The 17,545-nt window shown below is 45.8% G+C and overlaps 1 protein-coding gene and 2 long non-coding RNA genes across 4 annotated transcripts in view; 2 read left to right on the top strand and 1 right to left on the bottom strand.

Moving 5' to 3' along the window:
- The window catches only part of Adpgk (ADP-dependent glucokinase), a 27,440-nt gene extending 12,016 nt beyond the window's left edge, over window positions 1-15,424 (top strand). The window contains 5 exon segments of one of the 2 annotated variants that reach the window (NM_001100723.1): window positions 963-1,025; window positions 8,210-8,330; window positions 11,933-12,129; window positions 12,663-12,761; window positions 13,822-15,424. In NM_001100723.1, coding sequence (NP_001094193.1) covers window positions 963-1,025; window positions 8,210-8,330; window positions 11,933-12,129; window positions 12,663-12,761; window positions 13,822-14,373 — 1,032 coding nt within the window. In that variant the 3' untranslated portion in view covers window positions 14,374-15,424. 2 annotated transcript variants of the gene reach the window in all.
- LOC148004167 (uncharacterized) lies at window positions 11,714-16,715 on the bottom strand. The gene is made up of 2 exons (XR_015627735.1): window positions 16,216-16,715; window positions 11,714-13,967 (listed from the first exon to the last, which is right to left on the bottom strand). It is a non-coding gene; the product is annotated as an uncharacterized LOC148004167 (long non-coding RNA).
- On the top strand, window positions 16,315-17,538 carry LOC148004168 (uncharacterized). Its single transcript, XR_015627737.1, has 3 exons — window positions 16,315-16,402; window positions 17,083-17,130; window positions 17,504-17,538. It is a non-coding gene; the product is annotated as an uncharacterized LOC148004168 (long non-coding RNA).
- The last annotated feature ends 7 nt before the right edge of the window (window positions 17,539-17,545 follow it).

The following is a 17,545-nucleotide window of genomic DNA, read 5'->3' on the forward strand; positions in this document are numbered from 1 at the left end:
ATATGGAGAGAAGGCGTTCTCCAGATTTAGGTGAAGCTCTTTACAAAGAAGGCCTGAAACCACACCCTCCCCCTCACATCCCCCATGACGAAAAGACAGACCTTGCTTGTTCAAACTGCTTTATTTGATGGCAGATGTGAATGCATGCATACACCTCTGGGTGAAGGGATTAAATACATTTTGCTGGAAGGAATGGCCAGGAAGGGAAGCTCATTGGCTGAATGCTTGGGGCCTAGCTAGGTACCTCATTAGCATAGAGAACTCTAGGTTTTTATGCTACATGACTGATTGCCCTGGTCCTCCTTGGAGTGTGGTGGTTCCAGAGCAGGTAGACATGGGCAGGGAGTGATTCCACTCCTGTCCTCACTTCCGAGCTCCCTCAGCCTTACCAGTTCTTCTGTCTGGTAGCATGGTCCACTTGCTCCACAGTTTTTTTTAACCTCATTTGTGCCCTTTGTTGTCAAGTCTCCTCAAAACATTTTGATGGAGCTAGCCTGGTGGTAGACACCTGTGATCTCTGCCCATGGGAAGCAGAGACAGGAGGATCATAAGTTCAGGGCCATCCTCAGCTACATAGTGAGCTTGAGGCCAGTCTGAGCTACATGAAACTCTGTCTCAAAAAGCCAGGAAAAAAGAAAAATCAAAATGTGTTAGTGGGAGGCTTCAGATGGCTCAGAGGTCAGAGCACTGACACCTCTTTCTGAGGACCAGGGTTTAGTTCCCAGCACCGTATGGGGGCTCACAGTTCCAGGGGATCTAGTGCCCTCTTCTGGCTTCCTCAAGTACTGCAAACATGGGATGCACAGACATACACAGGCAAGACACCCATAAACAAAATAAAAATAAATCTCAAGAAAAGGAAAAAACGTTGGGGTAGAAATGGGCTATGTTTTAACCTTAGAAATGATTAAACTCAGGTCATACACTTGTTCCAATGCCAGTAACCTTGTACTGTCTTACAGCACTATGTAGGAGGAAATGCCGCTTTAATTGGACAGAAGTTTGCTGCCAACCCAGACTTAAAGGTAAGTCTCATTTTCAAATTAAAACATTGTGTTAACATTTTAACACAATTTTAACGTGTTAATATTAAAACACAAATTTAACTTGTGTTTTCTTAATGTTAAGAGCAAGAGTAGGTCTTGGTTCCTTAATCAGTCTGTGGGTCACCTGGGCATCTGTTCAGAAGGCAGTGTTGTGTTGGAATGGTAGCAGTAACTAATGCTTTGGGTGTTTACCAAGTAGACCGATCCTTCAGTCCTGTAAGGCTATCATTCGCTGCCGCTGGGGCTGCCTTTGCTTTCTACACAAGAAAATGAAGACCTAGAGACATTCACACTCATACAGTCCCGAGCTCAGATTCCATAGGCAGCTTGCCAGAGCTGCAACTCAAACACTACACTTTGGAGTGACTACCTGCCTATACTGTTCTCTCAGGAATTCAGCTTAACTTGCCCAATATGGACTGTTTCCAAGAACTACCAAAATTAAGAACTAGATTCTACAAAGGTGGTGATAAGAAACACATACATAGTTCTTACTTAGTCGGGCATTGTTTGAAGTGTTTTACACACACACACACACACACACACACACACACACACACACACACACACACACACACACACACACAGTCATTTGATCCTCACACTGCCTGCAAGGGAAGTCCTCCTTTTATTATCCCCCTTGGACATAGAAAAGTGAGGTGCACAGAAGTCTAAACAGCTCAAGGTTACATTGCCTAGTGTTACCTAGACCTATGATTTGAATCCATGTAAGTCTAGCTTTAGAACTGTACTCTGTTTCTTAGTAGTCCTGGAGAGTCTAGGAAAGGCCAAGTCAGTGCAATGGTGGGAGTGAAGTCAGGTGGCAGAAGAGAGAGTGCCTTTAACAAGGACATTTGTGGGGACTAGGGATCTAGCTCCTTGGTGCAGTGCTTACCCAGCATATGCAAAGCCATGGTGTGACCTTTTAGCACTGCAAAAAGTCAGTCTCTGTCTGTCTGTCCGTCCCCCACCCCCGTGTGTGTGTGTGTGTGTGTGTGTGTGTGTGTGTGTGTGTGTGTGTACGCACGTTTGTGTATGTGCATCAAATGTACATGTGCAACCAGGGCTCTTAGCCACTGAGCCATCTCCAGCACGTTCCTCTTTTAAAAAATGTTCGTTTGCCTTTTCTTAAACACGGATGTTCGTTTAAACAATCACTCAATTATTCATTCATTTATTTTTTGTAGTAGGGCTTCTCTGTAGCCCTGACTGTCCTGGAACTTACTCTGTAGACCAGGCTTGAACTCAAAGATCTACTACCTCTGCCTCCTGAGTGTTGGGATTAAGGCATGCACTGCCATGCCTGGGGCTGCTGCTGCTGCTGCTGCTTCTCCTTTTTAATATGTTATTGGGCCATTGCATGCAGGAGAAGCACATGTTACTAACCTACACCACCAGCCTCATTTTATGTTAAACCAACTTTGCATCCCTGGGATAAACTATGCGTTTATTATTACTTTTTTGTAAGTTGGATTCCATTTACTGAAATTTTGTTTAAAATGTTTACATCAGTTTCTGTGGGAAGATAGTGATTTCTGTTTTTTTCTTGCAGTGTCTTATTTTGCTATGAGTATACTAATGGCATTGTGTAGTAGAATTAATTGAGATATATTTCCTCCTCCTTGCATGTCTGCGTATTTGGCTTCGTTTTTTGGGTGGGTTTTTAATCCTTGCACAGGGCATGCACATGTAACTCCTGCCATGACTCTCTTCTGGAAGTCAGAGAATGAGTCCTCAGAGTTGGGTATCTCCTCCTACCACGTGGGTCCTGGGGATCAAATTAGACTGTCAGGCTGGGCAACAAGTGCCCTAACCGCTGTGCCATCTGCCTGCCTCGTTTCAAGTTTCTAAAAAGAATCTATATAAATTTTGGTATTTATTATACCGTCCCAAATATTTATAGATTTGACCATGTCCTGGGCCTTGGGTTTTCAATATGGGAAGGTTGTTGTTATTAGGTTCAGAAGTTTGTGTTATCTCTTTGATTTTTTTTTTTTTACTTTTTTTTTCTCTTTTTCTTTTTAATTTTTTATTAGATATATTTCTTTACTTACATTTCAAATGCTATTCCCCTTCCTGGTTTCCTGTCCATAAGCCCCCATTCTCCCCCTTCCCCCTCCCCCATACAGGTATTCTCCCTATACATCCCCCTTATTGCCCTCCCATATTCCCCTGCACTGGGGGTCTAACCTTGGCAGGACCAAGGGCTTCCCCTTCCCCTGGTGCCCTAACAAGGCTATTCTCTGCTACATATGCAGTTGGAGCCCTGGGTCAGTCCAATCTCTTTGATTTCTTAAGGTGCACCCTTTAATAGAAGTGTGCTGGTTGATTCCTAAATACTTGAGAGCTTTCTACATGTCATTCTTTAACTAATTTCTATTTTTGTCCCATTCTGTTGGCATTCCTGGTGACTTGCCCAGCAGGATAAATTTCTTTCTCCATCTTGCTACTTATTGCTACTGTTGGGTAAGCCAGGTTTCCTTTTTTATATACATGGTCCTTTGGTGAGTGGCCATTGGAACAATGCAAAGGACGATAAGATATTCTTTTCTGGGTTGTTCTGTCTATGTCTAAGATTTTAGGAACAAGTAGAGCTATCCTGCCAGTTCCTGTCTTGGTCTATTTCCTCTTCAGTCAGCTTTGAATAACATCTACTATTAACTCTGGTGTTAATGCTCAATTCTTAAAATTGCATAGAGCCAGGGTCATCTCTAACTGTTCTCCAACCTTTGCCCAGTCAGTGTATTAGTGTGGTATATATCTTTTTCCATCCTTGTGTTTATAGCCTATTTGCATATTCATGTTTAATATGGTTTTTGTAGATATTATATAGTGGGACTTGCTTTTTTATTCAGTTTCATAATCTTTGCCTTTAGGTGGATATGGTGGTTTGAATGAAATGACCCCTATAGGTTCATGAATGCAAGTGCTTACTTACTAGGGAATGGAACTATTTGGGAAAGACTAGGAGGTGTGGCCTTGTAGGAACAATAGTGGCCTTGTTGGAGGAGGCGTGTCACTGGGAGTAGGCTTTGAGGTTTTTTGTTTTTTTTTTTTTTGTTCTTTTTTTCGGAGCTGGGGACCGAACCCAGGGCCTTGCGCTTCCTAGGCAAGCGCTCTACCACTGAGCTAAATCCCCAACCCCAGGCTTTGAGGTTTTAAAAAGCCCACACTAGGCCCAGTCTCTCTGCCTCTGCTGCCTTTGGATCAGGATGTAAAGCTTTCAGCTACTGCTCTAGCACCTTGGAGGAGGAGGAAGAGGAGAACAACAACTAAGTCTAAAACTATAAGCCCCCAGTTAAATGCTTGCTTTTGTAAGAGTTGCTTTGGTCATGGTGTCTCCTCACAGCAATAGAATAGTGACTGAGACAGTGAGGTATATAGGTCATCTGCATTTAATGCTATTGGCATATTGAGTTAGATTTAAATTGGACATCTTGCCATTTGTTTCTGTTTGCCCTACTTTTAAATCTTCTTGTTTTATATTTGTTCCACTTAATTTTACCTTCTTTGACTCACTGACTATGATTTTTAGTTTTGCTATTTCAGCAGTTTCTTTCTTTCCTTTTTTTTAAAAGTAATTTCAGGGAGACAAGATTTTAATTTACTTATTTATTTTTATAATAAGTACACTGTAGTTTTCTTCAGACACACAAGAAGAAGGTATCTGATCTCATTACAGATGGTTGTGAGCCACCACATGGTTGCTGGAATTTGAACTCAGTCAGTACTCTTAACCACTGAGCCATCTCTCCAGCCCTTCAGCAGTTTCTTTAAGGTTTATATTGAACTTTTTTTTTCCTAGTGTATATGGGTGTTTTGCTTGCATGTACGTCTCTACATCGCATATACGCAGTGCCCATAGAAGTGAGAAGGGGGCATCATTTCTCCTGGAACTGGAGTTGCAGATGGTTGATAGCTGCCATGTGGGTGCTGAGAATTGGACCCAGGTCCTCTGGAAGAGCAGACAGTGCTTCTAACCACCCTGTCATCTCTCCAGCCTTAGACTGACTATCTTTAGTTTATCACAGTTGTGTGATAAATAGGGAGACAAATGTCTGTTCACAGCACAGAGGGCACCACCACAGACCAAAGTAAGGAATTCACTCAAATCTAGCATGCAGAACCAATGAGTTTAATTAGTGTTGATTTTAAGAGTATGAAAGAGGAATTAATTATAGTAACATGGAGGTGATAAAAGGAAGCGCGCGCACACACACACACACACACACACACACACACACACACACACACACACACAGACACCTCATCTTTCTCCTGGTGAATATTAACTGCCTCTTGGAGAGGGGGAGAACAGAACATTGTGAGTTTGGGGCCTTATGACTCTCTCTTCCCAATGAGGCCTTTAATGGGCACAGTATTTGTTTAGGTGATCACAGCTGCTTAGAATTCAAGGGGACGATGACAATGTATCCCTGGAAAACAGCATTTCACAGTTTATTACAACCAAGACTTAGAAATAGTGAGACTAGAACTGCAGATTCCTGGGAAGAAACTGACACAAGATTACCCTCAGAAACCTTTACAGGAGGTGGGCTGGAAGCAGAGAGCAGATGCATTAGGAAGAGAGCTTGCATCTCATGATAGGGAATGCAGGGGACTGAGAGAGCCTTCTGGAAGAAGAATAGCCAGTGCTCTTAATCACTGAGCCCTCTCTCCAGCCCCAAGTGGCACACCCATTCTCCAACATACGTCCTCTAAGAACTTTCAAATGTTGAAAACCTCCTCTCTTTTTTTTTTTTAAAGATTTATTCATTTATTATATATAAGTACACTGTAGCTGTCTTCAGACACACCAGAAGAGGGCATCAGATCCCATCACAGATGGTTGTGAGCCATCATGTGGTTGCTGGGAATTGAACTCAGGACCTCTGGAAGAGTAGTCAGGTGCTCTTAACTGCTGAGCCATCTCTCCAGCCCAAAAACCTCCTCTCTTAATGCTACATTCTGTAGACCGACTGCCAAAGGATTTTAAATATACTAGATTTTAATAATTACCTCCTTTTAAAAATGAGTTTTTCCATATTTTGTAGAATATGTAAATATATTTTGTTTCGAGATAGGATCTCACTGTGTAGCCTGGGCTGTCCTAGAACTCATTATGTAGACCAGGCTCATCTTCCCCAATGAGGCCTTTAATGGTACAGATTCCCCTGCCTCTGAAATGTTAGTATTAAAGGCATGCACTACCATGCCCAGTTTATATATTTTTATATATTAATTTTGTGTTTGTGTGTCAGTGTACATGTGCCGGAGCATACACAGTGATACTTAGGAAGATCAGGGGACAGACAAGTTGTGGGAGCCATGTCTCTCTTTCTACCACACCTCTGGCATCAGGTTCAGGTTATCAGGCTTGGTGGCAAGTGCTTTTACCTGCAGAACCATCTCAGGATTTACTGATACTGCCTTACCTGTTTTACACACGTTATAAGTCTTCCACTGTGCTGTTCGTGTCTTTCCTTACCGTTATCTTTTAAGCAGCTATGTCTCTAGAGTTCCCATTTTCCTTGTTCTTTGTTCATGTTCTCAGTCCATGTTTCCACCTCCTCTTGTGCTGTTCCCCCGAAGGACTTCCTTTTATTAATAGCATTTCCTTTGATGCAGGTCTGCTAGTGAGTCGTAACTTTTTCCAGATTTTGAGCATCTGGAAGCCTTTTTGTGGTGAGATGTGTTTGTAGGCTCATTTGTGCTTTATATGGAGTGTTGTCCTCTGCCTTGGAATTGTCACTTCCTAGATTTGACCTGTTCTGTTGTTGTTTTAGGCATGTGGTTCCCACTATCTCAGAAGTGAAAGTCCAGGCAAGAATTAGGGGAAGGAAGTAAAATGGCAGGACCAAGAATTCTCAGAACTGACAGGAATTCATATCAGAGTGGAGAGCAGAGAGCGAGGCGTACTTCCACACAGAAGCTAGCGAGTCTGTATAAAACAGCATAAACTAAAGCGCTCATTTGTCAGTGAAGACGGCTGTGAGGTGACTGAGTGGGGTGTGTTGATCTGAACTAAAGTTAATGGTTTCTAGGGGTTTTTTTCAAAATGCTCTGACGTTTTGAGTCTGTTAGTTTGGTCTTAAGGGGTGTGACAGAACCTTCACTGGACTGTGGTTCAGCCAGGATAGGAAGGGGCTTCTAGAGATAACAGCCAGGAGGAATCCAGGTTCGGACTGAAGACAAAGGGTTTGGAAAAGCTGCAGAGCATGCTCCCCAAGCTTGAAAGGCTGTGAGGTTATATAACAGTCCAGCGTAGTGAGAGTGTGCAGTCTCAGATTAACTCACTGACCAGTGACATTGGGTAGAAGGAAGTGGTCCTCTTTCCCTATACTGTAAAAATTCTGAACAAGTCTTTTTATTTGGCAGCTTTGAGCAAACACTCCCATGTCTTTTTGCCTACACAGAATACAAGGGAGTTTTTAAAAAGACTGTATGGGAGCTTCACATAGTATACATTCTTGCCATCCCAGCCACCCAGGAGGCTGAGGCAGGCAGATGATGAGTTTGAGGCCAGCCTAGACTACACAGCTAGCCTACCATCTCAGGAAAAGAAATAAATATGCCTACCCTGCCCCTGATATTAGAGTGTGTGTCTTTGTGTGTGTCTGTGTGCCTGCCTTGACTGTCATATAATAAAATACTATAAACAGTGTTAAAACAATAAATTACTTTCTCAACGTTTTGGAGGCTGAAGGTCCAAAAAGAAAGTTTCATGGAGATGTTAAGGGCACTTTTGTTGACTTATGGGTGACTAACTGTGTTCCATCGTCTAAGACCTTATTTAATCATTGTCCCCATAAAGGCTCTAGTTCAAAATAGTGTCACACCATGGTTAGGCCTTTAGTGTCTAACCTTGAGGGAGACACATTCACTCTGTGAGTGTAGGCTACAGAAATTGCATGGATACTGAACAACTAGGACTTTGTCTTTCTGCAAAACTAGGTACATTGTAGTCCTACTCTAGAGACCTATGTCTGGTGATGAAGAGCTCCTGTGCTACAAACTCCAAATCAAGAGATTCACCTGGATTCTGATAGCTTGCTAAACTGAATAAGACTGGCTCAAACACACCTTGCTGGTTACTGCCTGGATTCTGTGAGTTCAGAACCGATCTCCTGGGAGACTGACTTGATGTTACTTATTGTTTCTAGGTTCTTCTTTGTGGTCCAATTGGCCCAAAGCTACATGAACTTCTTGATGACAATGTGTTTGTTCCGCCAGAGTCACTGCAGGAAGAGGATGAGTTCCACCTTATTTTAGAGTACCTGGCAGGTAAGGAAGATGAGGATGTGAGCGGAGGAGTCCTGAGTCCTGGTGGGAGGATGGGTAGAGATGTGTAGTGCACAGTGTGATTGCCAGAAGTCCTTGTCCATTAGCGGGCTCCTGTTTGGGTTCACATTCCAAAGATTTTCCATCGCACTGGTCTAAGGAGCTGACGGGAGGCATTGTCTCCGTGGGGGGTGCTGACGGGAGGCATTGTCTCCGTGTGGGGTGCTGACGGGAGGCATTGTCTCCGTGTGGGGAGCTGACGGGAGGCATTGTCTCCGTGTGGGGAGCTGACGGGAGGCATTGTCTCCGTGTGGGGAGCTGACGGGAGGCATTGTCTCCGTGGGGGGTGCTGACGGGAGGCATTGTCTCCGTGGGGGGTGCTGACGGGAGGCATTGTCTCCGTGGGGGGAGCTGACGGGAGGCATTGTCTCCGTGGGGGGTGCTGACGGTGTGGGGTGCTGACGGGAGGCATTGTCTCCGTGGGGGGTGCTGACGGGAGGCATTGTCTCCGTGTGGGGTGCTGACGGGAGGCATTGTCTCCGTGGGGGGTGCTGACGGGAGGCATTGTCTCCGTGGGGGGTGCTGACGGGAGGCATTGTCTCCGTGGGGGGAGCTGACGGGAGGCATTGTCTCCGTGGGGGGTGCTGACGGTGTGGGGTGCTGACGGGAGGCATTGTCTCCGTGGGGGGTGCTGACGGGAGGCATTGTCTCCGTGTGGGGTGCTGACGGGAGGCATTGTCTCCGTGGGGGGTGCTGACGGGAGGCATTGTCTCCGTGTGGGGTGCTGACGGGAGGCATTGTCTCCGTGTGGGGTGCTGACGGGAGGCATTGTCTCCGTGTGGGGTGCTGACGGGAGGCATTGTCTCCGTGTGGGGAGCTGACGGGAGGCATTGTCTCCGTGTGGGGTGCTGACGGGAGGCATTGTCTCCGTGTGGGGAGCTGACGGGAGGCATTGTCTCCGTGGGGGGTGACAGGTATAACAGCATTAAAGATAGGGCTTCCATCTGCAGAAAGCACTGGTCCGAAACCAGGGAAAGAGGCTGCAGGAGAGAGCCGTCATGGTTAAAAGTGAAGATGTTATAATAAAGTTTCCCTTTATTACCAAGAGCTAAGAAAGGCAACAAATGTTTGCTCAGCTCTCTTGAATTCTGTCTGGGACTTTTCAGGCCCAGCCTTCCAGGCTGCTTAAGATTGGTGCCAGGCCTCTGGCAAGCGTTCTTGGGAGCACTTCCCTTTTTCCTGGAGGTAAAACGTAGCATTATGTATGTTTGTTTCTCTTACATAATATCCCAGTGTTACTGAATCCAAAGTAACCAATCTCAGTGGATTTTACAAGAATGGAGGTCTGATTCCTGACCAGTCTTTAATACCTGTGCTTTCCGCTTATATCGTTTCCTGCACTCAAGAACTCTTTAGTTTCCGAGTCAACATGTCATTCGTGTTAAAGGACCTGGCATCCACACAGCAGTGGGTGTCCTTAAAGCAGTACTTAATGCTCTTCAGTGAGTCACTTCCAAATCAGTGACCCTCACCTAGAGTCATGTGGATACAATATATGCTTCTTGAAAAGTACCCCTGTCACCAAGAACACAGAAGGGATTAGTTGTTTCCAAGTTCTCTCTGATACATACTAGAAACATCTGGGGACTTGTGGAGGGCAGATACAAAATTTGAAGCAGAATGTTTTAGTAAGAATGGACATTTCAGGGGTTGGGGATTTAGCTCAGTGGTAGAGCGCTTGCCTAGGAAGCGCAAGGCCCTGGGTTCGGTCCCCAGCTCCGAAAAAAAGAACCAAAAAAAAAAAAAAAAAAAAAAAAAAGAATGGACATTTCATAATATACAGGCTTTGAGTTACTGAGTTCAGTTTTCCCAAATAGGAAGTAGGTTTAACACTTTTTACCATAGTAAACAGTGAGGATGAACCTGGGAGTGGGTTTAAAGCTTGTGAAATGCTGTAGGACCACTGCCTGGAAGTCCTGAATAGCTGAGGTGTGTGTCTGGGGCCTGTTCCTGCCACTTCTGTAGGCACCCAAGCCTGCCTGCGTGCTTTGTAGTTAATTTCTCATGGTGGCTTGGAGGTTGAGAGTGCCCTGTGTCAGAGTTCTGACTCTTGTGGTAGGGAGGGAGCCCATTCAGCTTTCTTGAAAACAGCTTCTGTCCTTGGCTTGATAAGCTTCGCTTTTGGATGCCTAGTTCTTTTCTTGAACAAAACAGCAGGCCTTTTGCTAACCTGTGAAGCTCCACTGCCACAGGCTCCAGGAAGAGACAGTCTGAGGGGTAGCCCTCAGGGCAACCTCAGCTGAAGCACTACGTGGCTTCTCTGTAGCTTAGATTGGTAAATTTCAAGGGCATCTGTCAACTTTTTCTTTTCATTTTCTTCTCTCTCACCAGAGCACCCCAGAAAAGCTTACTTTCCGCTTTAGTCTGGGAATTAAGTGAGTCACCACAGAAGTTTCACTGGGTTGATAAATTGAGAAAAGAAATGAATACAGGGTTTTGTGAGGAAAGGCACATCAGCTGTTATCACAGGCTGAGACCCATCATCTCGGCCGCTCCATCAGTCCCGTGTCTTGTGGAAATCGCAGCTCTGCATTCTCTCTCGCCCGCCTTGCAGAAGCGTGTTTACTCTCCCCTTCCACTCCCTGAAGAAGTCTGCTGCTCTGGAGACCCGTGTGGTTCTCTTCCCTAGGCTAAGCTGGGTAGTGCTTCCTAGCATTGGCCTCTAGGAAGTGTGTTTTTACCCTGTGCAGTCATGATTGCAGAAGTGCGGGATTGTTTTGTCCTTGTAGTCATTTAGGTCATCTGTCTGTTTTCTTATTCCCTTGTTCTTTGTTCCCTCATTCTTGTGGCTGTGTGGCAGATGCATCGGGAAGCAGTGGGATGTGTTGAGGGAAGCACAGGCCTGCCCTCAGCTCAGTGGCTACCTGATAGGTCAGTGCAGATCTGTGCCAGGTCCTACAGTAGGGCACATTAGTGGCCCTGCCAAGGAAGTAACAGTGCCATCATAGGGGTGGGGTAGGAGAAGACAAATTTAGGAGAGGCAGTAGCACTTTAACTTGTCAGGACAGTCACCACTCCACAGCAGTTCTGCGCAGAAGTGATTGGAACAGCTAATAGCCTTAGATCCACGAGCTCAGAGATCTCCAGGGGCAGCAGGAGGAGGCGGGGTCAGCTAAGGCTCAGGTTTTCAGCCTATTTAACTTCCAACTCTGAAAAGTACTCAGGGCGTTGCTCTCGGGAGGGCAGCCTGGCCTATCTGTTGGGTGTGCTGGTATGGAGGAGTCATGCGCTCTGTTCTCATGACCCATGCTTGAGTTCAGCAGACAGCAGGGCTTTCTTGGAACTTAAGAGAAGCTAATGACGTTAACAGACAAGGCTCAACCTATGTTTTTGTTTCTTTATTAGAGTTGGGTTTAGGATTTTATCTACTGCGGTCCTGCCCTGGATGCAGCACCCTGCTGACCTTGCACCACTGTAGGGGTCTGCTTGTCCACAGACCAGCCCGCTCAGAGCCAAAGGTCCTCTGAGGCACCAGCAAGTTCCTGCAGTTGGGAGACTGAAAGCCTCTTCCTTTTCTTCCTATTGTGTTGACTGGGCTTTTCTAGGGGAGGAGTGGGGCCCGTTTAAAGCTCCCCAGGCCAACCGGTTCATCTTCTCTCACGACCTCTCCAACGGGGCCATGAATATGCTGGAGGTGTTTGTGTCTAGCCTGGAGGAGTTCCAGCCTGACCTGGTGGTCCTTTCTGGATTGCACATGATGGAGGGACAAAGCAAGGAGCTCCAGAGGAAGAGGCTCTTGGAGGTAATAGCTCTGCTACGGACTTACAGGTCTCAGCTGGTGTTTTCCTTCAGGCTCCTGCCATTGAGCCTCGAGCTGATGCTGCCTTGTCTTAGGCTCTGCTACATCTAGGTAGCAGCAGTGGAGCAATTGAGGATATCTTGCCTCAGCTTCTGTGTCCTGTGTTTAACTCAGCGTGGCTGCAAGCTGCAGGGTTTGCAGCTCTGTTTTGTGTTTTCTGTACCATCTCACTTCACACCAGCTACACCGTGCTTCTGTAGATCTCTATACATTGGGGCCAACTGCTCAATTTAAGTCCCAGGGATAGGAGACAACATGAACATACAAGGGTAGTTCTGTGTCCTCTGATTCTATAACTCTGGTAGCTCCCTACAGAGTAGAGTTTTTCTATTGGGACAATCAGCTATTGGCCACAGAGGTGGGGACACACACTGCTTCTAATTCATGAGGATGCAAAGGGTGTTTTGAGCACATCTGAGCTGCTTGCTTCCTCCTGCCTGCCTTCTATCCTAATGACACTGCTGTCCTCCTTATAGGTTGTGACCTCCATCTCTGACATCCCCACTGGTATTCCAGTTCACCTAGAGCTGGCCAGTATGACCAACAGGGAGCTCATGAGCAGTATTGTGCATCAGGTAACCACATGGGCCATTCACAGGCTGCCTCTGGTCCTGGGAGCCTCAGAAAGAAGTTGTTTTCTCCTATAAGCCCAGGTGTTTGGGCTCTGACAGGTCTACTGACTGACGTGGGTGATGTGTAACCCAGATCTGAGGACAGGGGAGCCAGAATGGACATTAAGGATAATGTCTCGGGGGTTGGGGATTTAGCTCAGTGGTAGAGCGTTTGCCTAGGAAGCGCAAGGCCCTGGGTTCAGTCCCCAGCTCCGAAAAAAAGAACCAAAAAAAAAAAAAAAAAAAAAAAAAGGATAATGTCTCCTACTGGGTTAGGACTGTGGCAGTGCAGCCGATAGGCCTGAGCCATGTTTTTTCCTTTGGAGTGAGGATGTTAAAGTGAAGAGTGTTGTTTTCTGTTTTGTTTTGGTTTTTTGTTTGTTTGTTTGTTTGTTTGTTTGTTTTTTTCAAATTTCAGAGACAAAAACTGAAAGCCTAACCCAGCTGCTTTCAATTAAACACGAGTGTCAGGCAAGTGTGGCTTCCTAGTGCTAGGTATCTTATATCATCTCCCTTTAGGAGCATCCGGATAAGTCCCAGTGAGCCAGGCCTAAGCACAGGCTATCACAGCTGGCTGGCTTGTCAGCTTGACTACTCATTAGCTCTATGAGCTCAGTAATACATGACCCTCACCCAGAAAGTGCAAAAAGATGGAGGGCGAGTGTGCTCTCGGAACCTTCTCAGTTTCATGTGACGCTCCAGTGTTATTGCATGGGTAAGAAAAATGGATGTGTATAAGGCCTGCAGGATCCCTACTGACACCCTTGAACCCTCTGCAGAGGGAAGAGCTCCACTGTGTGTCGTCTTCTGCCCCTTTATAGTGACATTTAACAAGAGCAGGTCTGGAGGGTGTTGAGCAACTCTGCAATTTCCCAGGTAGTCATGAAGGTGGAGACAGTTGGGGATTTAATACCTGAAACTAGTTTCAGAGACGCCTGCCTGACCTCTAGTCATTGGCTGTATCCTAATGCACAAGGAGCGAAGCTGTGTCCACCCAAAAAAGACCTGTCATTATTTCTGTTAGCAGGTCTTTCCCGCAGTGGCTTCTCTTGGGCTGAATGAACAGGAGCTGCTGTTTCTCAGCCAGTCAGCATCTGGACCCCATGCTTCTCTCTCCTCTTGGGATGGCGTTCCTGATGTGGGCATGGTCAGTGATATCCTCTTCTGGATCTTGAAAGAACATGGAAGGAGCAAAAGCAGATCATCAGATCTCACCAGGATCCATTTCCACACGCTGGTCTACCACATTCTGGCAACTGTGGACGGACACTGGGCCAACCAGCTCGCAGCTGTAGCTGCAGGAGCTCGTGTAGCTGGGACACAAGCCTGTGCCACGGAAACCATAGACACCAACCGAGTATCTCTGAGAGCACCTCAGGAGTTTATGACATCCCGTTTGGAGCCCGGCTCCAGGATTGTATTAAACCCAAATAAGCCAGTGGTGGAGTGGCACAGGGAGGGGGTCACTTTCCACTTCACACCCGTGTTGGTGTGTAAAGACCCTGTTCGAACTGTAGGCCTTGGTGATGCCATTTCTGCTGAAGGCCTCTTCTATTCAGAAGCATACCCTGATTAGGAATGCTGTAGACAGTTATATGAGGAATGAAAGCCACCCATCTTAAGAATTCCAGGACGAACATAGCTTGGGAAATAGGCTTGTGGGTGTCAGAACAGTTCCTAGATCTAATTGGAAGGCAGCCAAAGAAATCACAGCAGATTAAACTGCACAGATACATTCCAGCCTGTTGGCAGCATAAAATCACTTCAGGTATAATCGAAACGTAGCTATCTACTAACGAGACTGGATTTTTGTTTTTTTGTGTGTGCTACAAAGGTTAAGAACACCTCTCTGGGGGATTGGGGTTTAGCTCAGTGGTAGAGCGATTGCCTAGCAAGGGTAAGGCCCTGGGTTCGGTCCTCAGCTAAAAAAAAAAAAAAGAACACCTCTCTGAATCCCCAGTTGATGTACCATGACTCTGGAGAGTCTCCTCCGGCCGCAGAAAGCACTTCCCTCCTTGCCCTCTAGAGAAGGCAGTCCTCCCCCACAAGACTGACCACTCGTGAAACCTGCTGAAGGCAGTCATGACACCTTATGCTCCTGGCAGAATCAGCTTGTCCATTCAGTGTTAGAGTGACAATATTTGACATGTGTACCTTCTCAGCCTCCTGTTCTCAGACATAGGTCAGAGCCGCAAGAGAGGACAAAACAGTCCTGTGCTTTATGGGCTAGGATTGGAGATTCTTGGGAGAGCCTTGAGCCACCTAATCATTCTGCACCTGCTTGGGAGCATCATGCCTTCCTGCCTCAGCTTCAGAGATTGGGGCTGACTGAGAAAAGGCCCTATGGCTTGTTCTCAGCCTCAGTGCCGAGCCTGGAAATGCTTTCTGCAGCAGGAGACTGGTTCTCGTTTCTTCTGAGCCTTGAAGAGATGTGTCTTACAACTGGAAAGTGCTTCAGTATAGAACACATCATGTGTTTTGTGTTTTTGTTTTGACACATCCATTAGTTTGACCTCTTAAGAGCCCCAGGATCATGAATAAATGTGTCGTGTTGTATATTTATTTTTTTAATAAATCAAGATTTCTGTGTGCTTTTAAAAATATTAAAACAATTTACATTTCCAGGATCTTAAGTCTAATCAGTTTTGTTCTCAACCCTACTCTGGACAGATCCTACGACTTGCATGTCACTTGGCTACTGAGGCATTTGTTCTTTGGTCCCTGCCATTCATTGGGTTAGGCAGTCCCTCAGGCTGAACCCTAGCAGTAGGTCTGTCAGGCTAAAAGTTGCAGAGACACTGCTGTGGGGCTACCTTGAAGCTGGAGCACAGCCATTTCAAAGAGCCAAAATCTTTCTAGTCCAAAGTATAAGATGTTTGCCCAGGACAAGGGCCACTCATACCAGCCCTGGAATGGCAGATCTCCCCTCCCTGATTTGGGTAAAAAGAAAAGACTTAACACTTTCAAAGAAAACTGAAGCCTATACAATTCTGCATCTTGAAAGTGAAAGCAAATCTCATTATGGAGATGTTGGCTGCTGCTTAATCCTCTGCCCCTAAGGAAACTCAGTTACAATTAGCTTTATATGAGGTCTGAGTCTGAGGCCAGCCTAGTCTACAGAGTTTAGTTCCAGGCTAGTCAGGTAGGTCTACACAGTGAGACCCTACCTCAGAAAGATTCTACACTTTTCCCTTTCAGGTGGGCTCACCGAGTGCTGAGCCTACAGGTGTGCATCACCATGCTTCCACCTCTTAGGAAAGCTGAAGTGAGAGAACTTTCTTAAACCAACGTTCTGTAAACTCTGTGTTCTTTTCCGTAGTATTTGTTCAACTCCTGCCTAGACTATAGTCTCAACACCGTCCAAGTGTTCCTGATAATGGCAGTGAAGACTAGGGTGAGAGGTGTACTGAGCACCTACCTAGGCGAGTAGCCCTTGAGAATTATTAAAGGGCAAGCTTGGCCTAAAGCCCCAGACCCAGCATCCAAGTCTTTGCTAACAGATGGGCTTGTAACAGTTGCCAGATCCAGTGGCTGAAGAATGCAGTCATGAGGGCCCCACACAAGTTCAGATCCCGGCACCTATGTTGTCAAACATAAGAAATAAGGTGGGTTTGGTTGTTTATTATAAAGTTGGTAGGTCAATTTTGTGATGAATAAAATGTACCAGAATGTCTGTTAGAGGGGAATAACTATTGTATATAATGAGTGTACACAGGCTAGACAGAGCAGTCACCTGTCTGCAGAATGCCTTTCTGTGATCAAGGCTGGGATGAGTGGAAGGAACTGAACAGATGGGGCTGTGTTCTTCAACCCTAGGCTTTGAACAGCATCTGACTAAGGATTAATAAGGGCACAAAGGGTTTGAAATTCCCCTTAGACAGTAACAGGATTCCTAGAAAATGTACACTTCCTGTTGCATTTGTAGCCTGCACCACCACTAAGAGGTAGGATGCAGCCAACCTTTAGCCTACAGGTAAACATCAGTAGGCACAATCCAAATTCATGAAGGGTGTTTGAGTTGGTGAAATGTTACTTGATATTATCTGGCAGGTTCCCTTGGCTTAACCTCACTTAGCTCAGCTGTAAAATGGGGCTATCCTGGTAGCTCCCCTGCGTTCTGTTGATAAAGGAGATAACTAGGGCAAGTATTTAGCACAGCATGCAATACACAATTTTAGTAATTACCTCTCGATAAGCTGAACAGGCAACTTTTGGGTCTAACCATTTTAGGTTATTTGAAAGCTGTTGAAGTAATCTAGGTTTTTCTTCTTTTGTTGTGTTTTAGGGTAAAAACTTAAGTGATGAAGCTGTACACATTTAAGTACATCACTTGGTAAGTCTCGGCAAATGTTCCCATCACCAGCTAAATCCTCCATGCCATCCCATTCCCAATCTTGACCTGTAGTCAACTATTTTTTCCCTCTGTAAACAAGTAGTTTTGTGTGTTCTGAGATTTATGAGTGAAACTTCACTGCCTGGTCCTGGTATGAGGCTGGTGTTCTGTAGAACCACCCATGCATCTTCACGGCTCTAAGCACGTACAGGCTTCCACTCTCAGGTTAATAAGCTCACCAAGAGCCTGAATAGGTCCTCCCCAGATGACCTATAAGACCAGGATGGCCAAGCAAAGCCCCTTACAGAAATGGCTAGACTACTTTACACTCCTGCTGACAACTGACCCGATTCTATTTTGTTCTTGCCCACAGCAGGACTCTTCAGTGTTCAGCTTATGCCATTTAGGTGGGTAT

The sequence above is a fragment of the Rattus norvegicus genome, chromosome 8 (assembly GCF_021556685.1).
Source record: "Rattus norvegicus strain SHRSP/BbbUtx chromosome 8, alternate assembly SHRSP_T2T, whole genome shotgun sequence".
Lineage (NCBI taxonomy): Eukaryota > Metazoa > Chordata > Mammalia > Rodentia > Muridae > Rattus > Rattus norvegicus.